The sequence below is a fragment of the Triturus cristatus genome, chromosome 11 (assembly GCF_964204655.1).
Source record: "Triturus cristatus chromosome 11, aTriCri1.1, whole genome shotgun sequence".
Lineage (NCBI taxonomy): Eukaryota > Metazoa > Chordata > Amphibia > Caudata > Salamandridae > Triturus > Triturus cristatus.
In genome coordinates this window covers 208,526,484-208,541,206 of record NC_140594.1, presented here as the reverse complement: position 1 = coordinate 208,541,206, position 14,723 = coordinate 208,526,484, and the positions used below count along the sequence as shown (strand labels likewise).

General features: G+C 43.5%; 1 protein-coding gene across 3 annotated transcripts in view; it reads right to left on the bottom strand.

Moving 5' to 3' along the window:
• Nucleotides 1-14,723, bottom strand: part of USP30 (ubiquitin specific peptidase 30) — a 302,545-nt gene that overhangs the window by 240,206 nt on the left and 47,616 nt on the right. For all 3 annotated transcript variants that reach the window (XM_085636303.1, XM_085636304.1, XM_085636305.1), the window contains one exon: nt 10,718-10,821. In XM_085636303.1, the coding sequence (XP_085492429.1) occupies nt 10,718-10,821 (104 nt within the window). The remainder of the gene's footprint in view (nt 1-10,717; nt 10,822-14,723) is intronic.

The window sequence follows — 14,723 nt, the reverse complement described above, 5'->3', positions numbered from 1 at the left end:
AAAATTATTCTTACATAGACTTTTCTGACATAGTACTTTATGCTCCACAAATTGTAGAATCAAGGAAATTCTCTCCCTTTTTCTCTTTACAGATAGAACATCCCAGAAGCATAACCACCCGTATAACTGAGGACAGCCTGAAATTGGTCAATAACCTGATAATTGATTATACGTCTATTGGTAAGTTGGAGCAAAGAGATACAACTTTAACATGGCACGATCAGGTAATTGAGCAGGTGGTAAATTGTTTAAGGATACAAGTAAAATCAGGACCCCAAAAAAAAAGAGAGAACAAATGGTTGGTTTAATAATGAGTGTAGGAATTTAAAATTGAGGGTACGAAAATGGGAAAGACAGTTAAGAAAAAGACAGGATAAGTAAACAATGGAGAGCCTCCGAGTGGCAAAACTTGTGAATAAAAATAAGTTGAGAGAAAGGAAAATAGAATATAAGTCCAAAAATTGGCAAACAATGTTAGAAGTGATAAACACAAATAATATAAGATTATTTTGGCGATTGGTAAAAAAGGGGAATGTACAAGGGGATATAAGGTGTTTAGTGGGAGACGATGATTGGGTTAACCATCTGAGTAATTTGAATAATGGTAAGAGGATGAAGAAGACCTTTGAAATAAGGTCCAAGGATGTAGGACAATTAAAGCCGTACTTATCTTTTCAAAATATAAAAGAAACCATCCAATCTTTAAAACTAACTAAAGCCGAAGGGCCAGATAACCTACCAGCAACTATATTAAAAAAATAATACTGACTGGTGGGCAAGCTCTCTAAATGCGACTTTCCAAAATATTTTAACCTCTGGGATTTTCCCAGAAAGTTGGAAGGGGGCCATTGTCAGACCAATATATAAAAAGGAGGACGCCACACTGCCCCAGAACTATCGCCTTATAAGCCTGCTGGATGTGGGGGAAAGTATTCTCTAAGATACAGTTAGGCGTTTTGAAGACCTGCGCAGAACAGTACAATTTGATACCAATAGAGTAAGGTGGGTTCAAAGAGGCCACTCAACTGTAGACCACTGCCTTAGTTTATGGGCAATAGCAAAAAAGGCAATGGAAGTGCGAGGCAATCTGTTCTGCTGTTTTGTTGATTTCTGAGCCGTCTTCGACTCAGTAGACCGTAGTCTACTGTGGATTATGCTGGCAAAGCTCGGAATCAACAAGACAGTACTTTCATTAATTCAGGAAATGCATTCACTGAATTAGGCCAGGGTAATTTTGGATACCCTTGGAACTTTATCTAAGAAAATTCAGATAAACAATGGACTGCGTCAGGGCTGTGTTTTGGCCCCACTGTTATTCTCTTTGTTCCTTTCCGACTTACCAAATATACGGAGTAAGGCTGGTGGATTAAGCCCTAAGATGAGTGGGACCCATAAATCATGTCTGCTATACACTGACGATTTAGTGATAACTGACATGACAAGAGTTGGGTTTGCAAAAAAGAAGTTGGACACTTTTTACGATTATTGTCTAAACAAACGCCTCACGATTAATTTAGAAAAGACTAAAATAATGGTGCTAGGTAAAAGAAAAAGCTCTTTTTACTGGAAACTGGGAGAGGTCAGAGTTGAAGAAGTGGACAAATATAAATATTTGGGTATGTGGTTCGACAGCAAGTTAAATTGGAGGGATCACATACAGTCATTAAAATCAAAGGCTCTCTCTTCAGTATGGGGCCTTAAACAATTTAAGCAGAAGTATGGAGGCCCTTCCCTGCGGCCAATTCTATTAGCTTTTAATGCAATGCCCACAATTTCAATATGGTGTAGAGGTTTTATTCTTAGGTGGCAAATTGGATTGGAATTTAAAGGAGGGTAAATGCGTGAAACAGCTCCTTGCTGTCCCTCCGTCAACTATGATACAGGCTGTGAGAGTGAAATGTCAACTTACAGCCTGGAATTTTCGGGAATGCAAGCCTTATTGAACTTCTGGCAGAGGATTGAACAGAGAAGGACCCCCCCTCCCAAAATATCAAACCTTTGAAAAGAGAAATAGAGGAAAGTGAACTTAACTGGGCGTCCCAAGCTAGACATAAGTTAGATAAGTTATGCGTTAAACTTTCCTTAGAACCAGATAAATGGAAATCAGGGCAGCATATTCCCAAGCAGGTGCCACGTGCTATTATCAACACTAAGGCCCAAGTAGAAGATTTATGTTACTTGGAGAGCCAATCGTCCACCCAGTTCTTGGTAAATGGGTCAAATAACGATCAGATGTTCACCTATATCGAGGCCATGCCAAACACGAAGCTTAGAGATACAGTATCAAAATTTAGAGTTGGCCTGAACCCATGTAACACTGATTGGAAGATAAAATCCGCAATGACGAACGAACAGGGTCTGTGCACATGTGGATTACATTTCATTGCCTATAAAACTGATAGTAGGGATCAAGCACTTAGCCTATTGATAAATATGAGATTTTTAAATGTGACATGTGCAATAGGAAGATTTTTAATTTGCAATACAGGAGTCATTGAATGAATTAGTAATATAATCTGAAATGGGTATGGGGTAGAAACACAATTTTACCCATGACCTGAGAATATTTTTGATCCTTGGAAGTCCGTATGTATGTAAAGCACAAGTTACTACTTGTGTAACGATATATCTGTAAGAGACATTAGTTCGTGATAGATTCCTTACCTTAGAATATCCCCAGGCGTCAGACTGGATCTGGAAAGTTTTGCTAGCAGTACCCCTGGGCGTCAGTAGGTGGCGTCCTGTGGCTCTGCGTCCGTCACTGGCGTCGTAAGCACCGAGATGACGTCACGGAGACTACTTAGGCGCCACCCATGCGCGCTGACGTCAGTTCTGTACAAGACTCTCTGCGCCAGGAACGCAGAGCAAGAAACTGACCACTGGTGCCATGAAACTAGGGCCCTGAAAGGGTATGACCTTAACCCTAGAAACCAGTTCGCAGAACGGGGTGGATGGGTGGGGCGGTAATGAATCTATCACTAACTAATGTCTCTTACTGATACATCATTACACAAGTAGTAACTTGTGCATCTGAAATAGACACGTTAGTGATAGATTCCTTACCTTAGAATAGATACCCCAGCAAGACAAACTCCGGTGGTGGGTCTGCGAACAGATTACACCAGAAAGTCACGGAGCACAGTACGGCCAAAGAAGCCGTCTCTCCGGACTAGACTGTCAAGACAGTAATGCTTGGTAAACGTGTGCAGCGAGGCCAACGTAGCTGCCTGACAAATGTCCTGCAAGGGAACGCCGCGTCCCAAGGCAGTAGTGGCTGCAGCTGCCCTGGTAGAATGGGCATGCAGCCCCACAGGAGGCTCCTTCTTGGCCAAGGACTAACATGCTTTGATGCACAGAACGACCCACCGAGAAATGGTCCGTTTGTGCACAGCGTGACCTTTTTTGGCACCCACGTAGCCAACAAAGAGCTGGTCATCCACCCGGAACGGATGTGTACGCTGCAGAAAGAATGCGAGGAACCGTTTTGGGTACAGACAGTGGAGCCTCTCCTTCTCCCTTGAAGGATGCGGAAAGAAGGTAGACAAAGTGATGGTCTGCCCGATGTGGAAGGGCGTGACAACCTTTGGGAAGAAGGTACGGGTCCTTAACACCACCTTGGCCGGATGAACAAAAAGGAAAGGAGGTTTGGAAGAAAGAGCCTGGAGCTCACTCACTCTTCTGGCAGAGGTGATAGCTACCAGGAAAGCCATCTTAAGAGTAAGGAGACGCAAGGTACAGGTATGAAGGGGCTCGAAAGGAGCGCACATCAGATAAATCAAAACAAGATTCAAGCCCCATTGAGGCATGATGAACGGCACAGGAGGAAACGTGCGTAATGCCTTTCAGGAAACGGTTAACAACTGGGGACTTAAAGAGAGAAGGCTGATCTGGAAGCCGCAGAAAGGCAGAGATGGCCGAAAGATAACCTTTGATAGTGCCCAAGGCAGAGCCCTGCTGGGCCAAAGAGAAAAGAAACAGAAGGACCTCAGAAAGAGGGGCAGAAAGGGGATCCACACTTTGCTGTGCACCATGCCACAAACTTGTTCCACCTGCAGGCGTATACCGTCTTAGTGGAGGGACGCCTGGCTGCCAGAATGACATCACAGAATTCAGAAGGAAGATCGAAAGCTGTCAACTGTCGCCGCTAAATCTACACGCATGGAGGTGGAGAGTGGGCAGGTTCGGGTGGAGGACCGTCCCCTGCTGCTGCGACAGAAGATCCTCCCGAAGAGGTAGACGGATCGGGGGATCGATCGCCATGCTGAGTAGCTCGGGATACCAGTATCTTCGTACCCAATCCGGAGCCACAAGGATGACTTGGGCCCGGTCGTGCTGAATCTTCTTCAGCACTCTGGGCAGAAGTGGTATAGGTGGAAAGGCGTACAACAGACCGCAACTCAACTCGCGATGAAAAGCGTCGCCGAGCGGTGCTGCCTTGGAAATTCCAATGCGCAGAACTAATGACATTGCGCGTTCTCTTCGGTGGCGAATAGATATAATCAAGGCTCTCCCCACTGCAGAAAGAGACCTTGCGCCACGTCCAAGTTCAGACGTCATTCGGGATCCATCAAGCACCGGCAGCTGAGTTCGTCCGCCCAGGCGTTCAGGGAACCTGCCAGGTGTTGACCCACCAAGGTAATGCCTTGATGTTCCAGCCATGTCCAGAAGCGCAGAGCCTCCTGACATTGGGTCCAGGACCCCACCCCGCCCTGCTTGTTGCAATACCACATGGCGATGGTGTTGTCTGTGAACACCTGCACCACACTTCCCCAGACAGAGGGAAGGAATGCCTTCAGTGCAAGATGGATCACCCAAAGCTATAAAAGGTTGATATGCAGCCGGGACTCCGCCGGAGACCAGAGTCCTCTGATCTTAGCCTCTCCCAAGTGGCCTCCCCATCCCAGGAGGGACGCATCCATCACTACTGTATGCTCCAGTTGGGGAAGGGAGAGGGATCTGCCACTGACCCAATCGCGATTCGTGAGCCACCACTTCAATTGCCGTGCAGTGCCCTCAGAGATCTGGACATGATCGGACAGGTTGCCCTGATGCTGCGCCCACTGAAACTTCAGGTCTCACTGCAGAGCCCGCATATGCCATCTGGCATGTGTCACCAGCAGGATGCAGGAGGCCATGAGGCCCAGAGGCCGGAGGATCATCCTGACTGAAACCCGGGACAGAGGCTGAAAGATCAGAATCATAGCCTGAATATCCCAGACTCGCTGCTCGGGAGAATAAACCCGAAAGAGCGTTAAATCCAGAACCGCTCCCATGAAGCTGAGCTGCTGAGAGGGACTCAGGTGCGTCTTCGGCACGTTGATGGAGAACCCCAGCAAATGCAGGAGGTCGGCCGTAGTCTGAAGGTGGTTGACGATTCCCTGGGGCGAGCCCGCCTTAAACAACCAGTCGTCGAGGTAGGGGAAGACTGACAACCCCGACTTGCGCAGATGAGCTGCGACCATCGCCATCACCTTCATGAACACCCGAGGGGGGCTGGTATGGCCGAAAGGGAGCACGGCAAACTGAAAATGCTCCGGGCCTGCCGTGAACCGCAGGTAACGCGGTGGGCCGGCAGGACGGAGATGTGAAAATATGCGTCCTGCAAGTCCAATGCTACCATCGAGTCTCCAGGGTCAAGGGCAGCCAAGACCTGATCCAGAGTCAGCATATTGAACTTCTCCTTCCGGAGGAAGCGGTTGACGTCCCGGAGGTCCAAGATGGGACGCAGACTCCCTTTGTCCTTCTTGGGGACCAGAAAGTAGTGGGAATAACAACCACTAACTACTTCTGGCCCAGGAACGCACTCGATGGCCCCCTTGGCCAAGAGGGCCGCAATTTCCTGCTGGAGAGTCGCCAAGTGTTCCCCCGACATGCGGTGGTACCGAGGTGGCATGGCTGGAGGGGTGGACTGAAAGGGAAGGGAGTAACCCTTGCGGATGATATGCAACACCCACTTGTCCGATGTGATAGCGTGCCAGTGGGGGAGGTGATGGCGAATCCTGCCACCCACTGGCGTGGGGTGCTCCACAAAGCTAGGATTAGGAAGGTTTGGCGGTAGAAGCAGTGGGGGCGGAGGTGGAGGTGGACTGCCCCCCCACACGGATTCCCAGAGCCGCCCCTGCGGAAGACCCGTCTGCGGCCGCGCTGAGGCAGGTTCTGCACAGGCTTGCTGAAGGAACGTTCCTGGGCGCCCCTGCCTTGGCCACGAAAGGAACGAAAACCAGGAGTGGCTGGGCTTTTCATGGAAAGACCCAAGGACTTGGCCGCGGCCTGCGAGTCCTTAAAACGCTCCAGTGCACTGTCGGCCTTATCGCCAAACAGGTGAGTGCCATCAAAGGGCATGTCCATGAGCGAGCTCTGGACATCGGGCGAAAACCCAGTAGATCGCAACCAGGCGTGGCGACGCAGCGCCACAGTCGTAGAAATCGTCCTGCCCAACGAGTCAGCGGTGTCCAAACCACACCGAATGGCGAACTTAGCTTAGGCCCAACAGGATCTGGACACGGGACTGCGAGGCCCGAAGGCGCGCCGGCGGGAGCCCGAGGCATAAAAAGGCGGTCCATGGTGGCAAGAAACTCTTGCACCTGTTCGGGAGTCGCCGACGGATCCGGGTAAGGCGGGTAGGCCGCGGGACTCCCAGGCTTCAAAGGAGCCGCAGGGGCAGAACCCCTGTCCCCCTCGTCCGCATCCGAGGACCGACGGGGGGGCGTCGGAGAGCGAACACGCTTCTTCAACTTCCTTTTATGTCTTCGCCTACCAGAATCCGAGGGCGAAGACTTGGAGCCCGATGAGAGACGACTGCGGCCCCACGAGAGGTCCCGGGAACGGTCCCTGGACCAGGAACGGCGCTGGGACGAGTGCCGGACCTCCAGTAGTTTCCGGCGCTGCTTCCTCAAGGCCTTTGGGGCCATGGCCCGACAGTCCCGACAGGACCGGGAGTCCTGTTCGGCCTAGAGGCAGTAGAGGTAAACATCATGGGGGTCCGCCACCGACATATTGCGACGACAGGCCCCGCAAGACTTAAATCCAGGCATACCTACGTGCACCAGGAGGAAAAAGAGGGAGACAAAAGTCTCAAAAGAGTAGTCAAAAAGTGACTAAGGTACGTGCTCTGTCCGGATCTGCGCTTGCTGGTGCGGAAAAAGACAGAACTGACGTCAGGACACATGGGTGGCACCTAAGTAGTCTCCGTGACGTCATGTCGGCGCTTACGACGCCAGTGACGGACGCGGAGCCGCAGGACGCCACCTACTGACGCGCAGGGGTACTGCTAGAAAAACTTTCCGGATCCAGTCTGACGCCTGGGGATATTCTAAGGTAAGGAATCTATCACTAACGTGTCTCTTTTAGATAATGTATATTTAATGTAGATGTGACCCCTTTCCGATTTGGAGATGAATTAAGAGCTTTTTTATAGAGTGGCACAGCTTCCATTGGATATTTTATTAGGATTTTATTGAGTTTTATACAATTTCTATGGTTGCACTGTTTGTATAATTCGCATTTTAACTGTACACTGTATTGTGACTTTTTTTTTTATGGCTATATTTGCCGAATAAAAATATATATTAATACTCTGGGTTCATCAATTTTTAGATCAGGGCGTACCCATTCAATTTACGCAATTACAAACTCTTTATCATTTGCCTTCTTCCTTTAAACCAAAATTTTTGACCCTGCAGAAAGCAATACTTGATACTTATGCTAAACTCAAATCTTCACCTTCCTCACCCTCCCACACACTTTTCCCATGGCATAACCTTTTGCACATAAACCCCAAAGCGTCCACCATTTATTCCCGTTTAATGGTACCTCCTGAGATCCGAGACAAAACCAAAGTGGAACTCTCGTGGGAATCCGATCTGGGGACAAATTGACCTATCTCTTTTTGGAACAGAATTTGGACGAAACTTAGGAAATCATCCAGAGCGGCCAGCACAACACAAACACTCTTCTTTATTTACAACAGATTGTTTCTTACCCCCACATACCTACATAAAGTACACAACACAAATCTCAACACTTGCTGGACATGTTCCCAGGTTCACGCTGATCTCCATCATATGCTTTTCACATGTCCACATGTTTTTATATTCTGGAAACAGGTCTGGAACCAAATCTACGCTATATTTCACACCTCAATTCCACTCTCCCCTACAAACATTTTCCCAGGTAGTTTAACACCGGACTGGAAAACAAGTCAATCCCAGTTACCACTTATTGATTTGTTAATAGCTGTAGCTTTTCAGCAAATATAAAAAAACTGGAAAGATTCCTCTAAATTGTCCTATTTAGCTTGGTGGTATGCTGTATGTCACAATCATCGCCTCAATACAGCACTCGTTCATCCTATCTCTCTTGCTACTAAACGTTCTCACCTTTGAGGCCCACTCACACAATTTCTAGACGATACCGTGAAGAAAACTCCTTTACCTGCTCCCTCACAACAAGAAGTGACCAAGCCTCCTTGACCTCCTATTGTTTATTTATAATTATGTTTAATTTATCATTTTCTATAATATATATATATATATATAACAGGATTGGAACAAATTAGTGGTTTCTCTTTGATATCCCATCAATTTATAAAGTAACTGATTGGCAATTGATGAATATATGATTACACTGTGTAAATATTTTATCACTGGCGAAGGAGAATTTATGAATCAATTTGTTGTGGATTTAAAGGTATATGACACAGTTACGTTCTAGGCTAAAAAATAATTTAGGGCACTTGTTCAAAACCCGTGATTAAGAATCTATAGATTTTTTATTGTTATGCAATACGTGAAATGGTTTTTGCACTTTTTTGCACTTGCACTTTATTCTAAATGAGGTTAAGGCACTATGTCACTTTATTTGTAAAATAATGTTTACAAAAACATCTGTTGGAAATTTTAGAAAAGAAATCTCAAATGTAGTTTTATTCTTTTAAAATGATGTCCTTATTTCACGTGCATATTTATCCAAGAATGTTAACATTTTTGTTCTGATAGTATTCAAATAGCCCAGAGAAAGAACACACACCATTATGAAGTAATAGGTGGTGTAGAACATTTTCTGTTTAAATAAAAATTTTCTGTGTCAGGCAAAAAATGAAAACGAAAAGGTTGTATCTAGATAATCCACATGTGAATAACAAGTCTTTCCTTACTGTTTAATAAGCCAGTGATTGGTGTAGAATCACCATGTGACCTTTTTTTGTATTCAACTTTTATGTATTTTAACCCACATTCTGAATTCGTTCCTCGTTGCATGATTAAGGCAGGTGATGCCGAAACGCGTAGCAATGGAGTGATACTATTAAATCTGTGAATCCAGTAATGGTCGCTGGTGTCGGTGTCCTTTCTTTTGTGGAAGATTGGAGTTGGTGGTTGATATATATATATATATATATATTGTTTTTATTTTAATTGTGTATTTTTGACATGTACTGTTATTTACGATTTCTGTGAACCTTTGCTTGTACTCATATCATCTTCTATATTATCCTTTTACTATATTATTCTTTATTACACCTTCATGTATTTATGTATTAACAAATAACTGCATATATGAAGTATTGTTTTTATGATCATAATAATCTTTTCAATAAACCTTTTCTTGAACTAAAAAAAAAAATATATATATATTAATTGAATTGACTGAAGGGAGTAATAATCCCACAGATGCTTGACCTCCTTCAAAATGATCGGCAAGTGATGCTCGCTAAGAGGTCTCTTCCGCAATCATGCATTAGGTCTATAAAAGAACATGCACTGCTAAATGCTGAACAGAGAGCACAGCAGTCTGTTATTAAGAAATATACAATGATTTTCAAATACTTCACACACATTGCTAACCCTTGAAACAGAAGACCTCTATATGAAAAAGTGCTGTATTTAAAACATATAACTAAGAATATGTAGTAAAGTGACAGGGCGGACTTGGGATTTCCAATGTTCTGTAACTGATACAAATTTGTATCAAATTGTAACCTGACTACACAGTTGAACAACAAAAAAACAAAAACAAAAACAATAATAATATAAAAATTAGAGCTACTCATTTCACTTACTGATGGTACAATAATCAGTTACACTGTCTTTTCTTAAGTATTTTTTTTTTGTTTATCATATGTAACAGCACAATAAAATAATTTAGAATCTGACAACACCAAAAGTCAGGGTGACAGAATTGGGCAGAGACAAGGTGCAAGAAAAGGATATAAAAACAAACGAAAATGGCAAAAAAAGGAAATGTTTGGTTAACTTATAAAGAAAAGATGGCATACCTGTTTATTCATACGCAGCATATGCTGCAATTGTACGGTCATGTTCTTAAGGTAATTATATTTTATAAACGGTAACAATAGTTTCTATTATGCTAATACTATTTATTGATGCTTCAGTTAAGAAAACCCAAACACTGGCACAAGGGCCTTAGTTGTACACAAACTGTAGAACTAAAATCATTATCTCTGGATGAAACAAGCCAATATTTGTCAACAGAAATGCTGCTTGTTTCCCTAGACTCGCAAAGAAGACTGACAGTTTTCGGTTTTCATAGACTGCATCGATTATACTGCACTCTAATAATGTGCTACATTCTGGATAGCTACTAAAGCCTGGGCTGCTACTTTGGCGTGCATTAGAAAAAGTAAACCTATAATCAAATCAGCTTGAGAAAGGAATTTTACTGCACGTTACAAAAAGTTCAGCTTCTCCAGGTCAATTACCTGCTCTTCAAATGAGTTGATCTGCCATCGGTATATTCGCAAAACCTCCAACAAGCTACTGGCATCAAGAATCTCTTCGTCTTCTCCCTCTTGACTGGATAAGGCTGGAAAGACGAAAGTGATAATGCACGGAGTAAACTGCAAATATTGCATTAATTCATATATAGATATTTTAACACACCTTCATTAAAAATAAAAAGAATTACTGCACACTCATTTAACGTAACATTTAAAGCAAATGAAAAACTATGGATATGCATTGCGATACTGTGCATTCTTATTGTTTCTAGACACATGTCCCATAAAAAGGATTTATTGCGAGAATTAAAGGACATCATCTTAGTGACTTTACAATCAACCAAATATTACAGGAACGTAACAAAACAAAAAAAAAATAATCCTGGGTGAATGGAGCATGATCACTAAAACAGCATGCATTTGTACAAGAACCAATGGGTGTGCGGCGTTAGTCTGATTTGCTCGCAAGGACAGCCTCCACATCAAGAGTAAGAGGACCGTAACTGTGCTTTCCGGAGATACTTTCATAGTTTAGGATCATGTGGTTGTATCCAGTAGTGTCGTTGACCATTAACGTGCTTTATTCATATCGGTCAGTAGGCTGTCTTTGAGTAGTGATTCTACATGCAATCCTAATACAGGGAGTTTTTCAGGTGAGTACTAACATTGCCTCTCAGGCAACAACAGTGGAAGGTCAGACACACTTGCTCACAACTGTCAGGAAATAACTACAGATTCCAGATGTTTGGGTATTACAAACTTGGATTTCAATGGCTCATCAATACAGGCAGGTCATTGCTCGTGCGAGGCAAAGTCTATGCTAATATATTCATAGTAACAATGAGCCGACACCCCTCGCCGGTCTCATAATATTAGAGTAATTCAAAGGTGTCTACCGAAAACATTTATTTGAATAAGCTTAATCACTAATTCATTTTAAAACATTTTCCACATGTCAAAATTAGATGCAATTGCTGATTTCTAGTTCATTGCTGCAATTCTCTTGATCATTAGGTTAGAATCCACAGCTAGAACGCAGCAGAAGACCCAATAAGCAGATCTTAAGTTTCAGTAAGCCAGTTGTTCTGGTCACCCCGTGATAATATTCACTATCTCTCCCAAATATCCCATTAGGACAAAGAAGGCTCAGATCACATCTAGGATGGAAGGTAGATGAAGCAAGATATACTTTGTTCACAACTGGGAGCAAAGTACTTTATATTAAAATCCAGCAACTTACATCTCGCCTTTATAGAAAGTTTTGGACGTAACTCAGGATAATGTTCCAGTCTTCATCATTCAATTCTCTTCCTAGGACCTTGGACCATCTCTCGCTAAGGCTTCCTACTGTGCCTTTAGTTAGATACACAAGAGGCCGATACTGTAGGGTTATTTCCCCTACCCACTCTAATTAATATGAGCAGCACAGTATGAGAAGCAGGCTTCAGGTGGTTCCTCCCCAAGCAGAGTTCGGTGTCTTGGTTATTTATTCTGGCATGCGTCACAAATTGACCTGCTGTAACATTGTGTGCCAGCAATAACTCATTGAATGACCTAGAATGCCATGTTCATTCAATTTACCAATTTTCTTGATCCGTGCTCTTGTCCAGCTTTCCAGCCGTTGGAACCAATTAGTCTCACTGATGCCATAGGCACTCTGAATCAATTATATTTGGCAATTGTTAGCAGCTTGGGTATTTCTCCACTATATTCATTTGGATCACATCAGTTCTGTGGGGGTTGGACATTATAGTTTCTGCTCCCTGAGGTGGGAGTGTAGTAAAACAGTAACACACAATCATACATAACATGCTTGATAAAATAGCTACCCGCATTATGTTGGTTCTTGACTATTTTTAGCTTCTTGATAGCGACCATACAGGTATAAATCACACAAGGGCACACTGGCTAGAGCTTATTTTATTTCTCTTTTGGTTTAGGTACCACTTCAAGAATGCACAATTTCACATCACATATCTTAGATGGAATTACTTTGCAGCACTCCTACGGAGTGTTAAAGGGAGTGATTACCAAACACATACTCCAATATACTGAATGAGATATTCAAAACAACAATGCATTTCGGTGCATCCTCTAGAATGCACGCAACTACAAATAGAGAACACATGTTTTAAGCTCTATAAAGCCTCCCTAAATATTTTTTCCAGGGTCTGTGAATAAAACCACATTATAAACAGTTCACAAAGTATCCAGGGTACTAAGCCAAATTCAAATAAAAATCTTCTGCAACAGAGCAGCATGAATAAAACAGTCTTAAAAAATATTCCGTACAACTAAATTTACATCACTCTCACCTATTTGTGCATATATTATAAATCAGGACCGGAGGATTGACTTTCTTGGTTTATTTCTCTAGCTGCACCAATTTCAAAGGTTTTTACAACCTACATTTGCAATGGAACACGGTTGAATTCCTATGGTCTCTCTTTATTCGCTGCTCTAATATCAGTTAAGTACTCTTTGAACGTTATGGGGTCTCCAACCTTTTCTGAAATAAGAGCTACTTATTTTCAATGAAAATCATCCAGAGCTACTAACATTAGAGATCTGATAGGGACCACCTGATCCAAGATTGTCAGCAGGGATCACATTAGTGTATTCGGCAGAGTTGCCAGCAGTAAAGCAAAAAAGTACTATCAATTTGGAATGCATCTACATGGATAAAGCATAACAGCTGTAGCTGCAGTCCCCATGCCATCAAGGAAATAATGAGTAATAAATCTGTCCAACTCAAACATTAGCTTTACTTCATTGTGAAAACGTAACTATGTTTCTCCAAACATTAGCATGTGAGTTCTGAAAATAACACATTTTCGTCTCAGATACATGGTTTTTAAATTTGGTATTCAAATAATCCAACCAATCAAAAGTTTCTATATTAATATGCTGGGCTGCACACAGGAGAGCTACTCGCACGTAGCTCATGAGCTACTTGTTGGAGACACCTTGTGTTTTATGCAGATTTGCTTTATTTAATTATTTGTCTTTAATCCCCCAGTTCACTGCAGGGCTGGCTTTCTGATCTTATTGCACAGGCGAGTAATATGGGGAACCACTCACCCGGGTAAGACATGTTACCTTCCTCATTCTATCAAATTAACCTCAGTGAACAAGGTTGCCTCCAACTCTGCCCACCCTATAAGGAAAGGTGGCAATGACCCCATACGTCAATAGTAAGATGGACACCATCATGATTAAGATCAAAGTTCTCGGGAAGGGGATCTATTGCTCTTTGTGTTCATGCCAGGACAAGCTACTCAATGTCACAGGACCCCTCACAAAAATATTAGACCTGAGCAAAGCTGATTGATATTGCTGGGGAATGCCAACTACAATATCACTAACGAGTCACAGAGATCCTTGCTTATCATGAAGACCCTAAGCTTGGAGACATGCCCTCCTCGGAGTTGGGCCCTCTAGCAATCAAGGGTCTTTTCAGGAATCCTTAAAAAACTGAACAAAAAATCGAAACCCTCTTTATATCCCTAGAAAAAGCTCAGACATCGTTTAAAGTCTTTGCGTCCAAGATTTTCTTTGGGGCCAGACAAGTAAAGGGACGCTTGGCTGAAAACTTCTTAACTCAAGCTCCTCAATAAAAGAGAACTGTGGCAAGATCAGAACCGTTTTGCTGGTTTCTTCCACTCCAGAGGAACTGGGAGTGCAAGATGAACAATGGACTCGGCAGAGGCAATCCTAATGCAGGAAGTTTTTCTGGTGAGTACTAACATTCCCTCTCAGGCAAAAATAGGGGGAAGGTTAAACAAGCTTGCTCACAACTGACAGGAAATAACTACAGATGCTTGAGTATTACAAACCTTTGGTGTGGGGAGTGGGGGTTCCACTTGGAACTCTATGGCTCACTAGTACAGGCAGGTCATTCCTTGTGCAAGGCAGAGTCTATGTTAATAAATTAGGAGACGGTGGACCCAATTGCAAAGGTCACCAATTTACCTAGCTTTGCTGCACC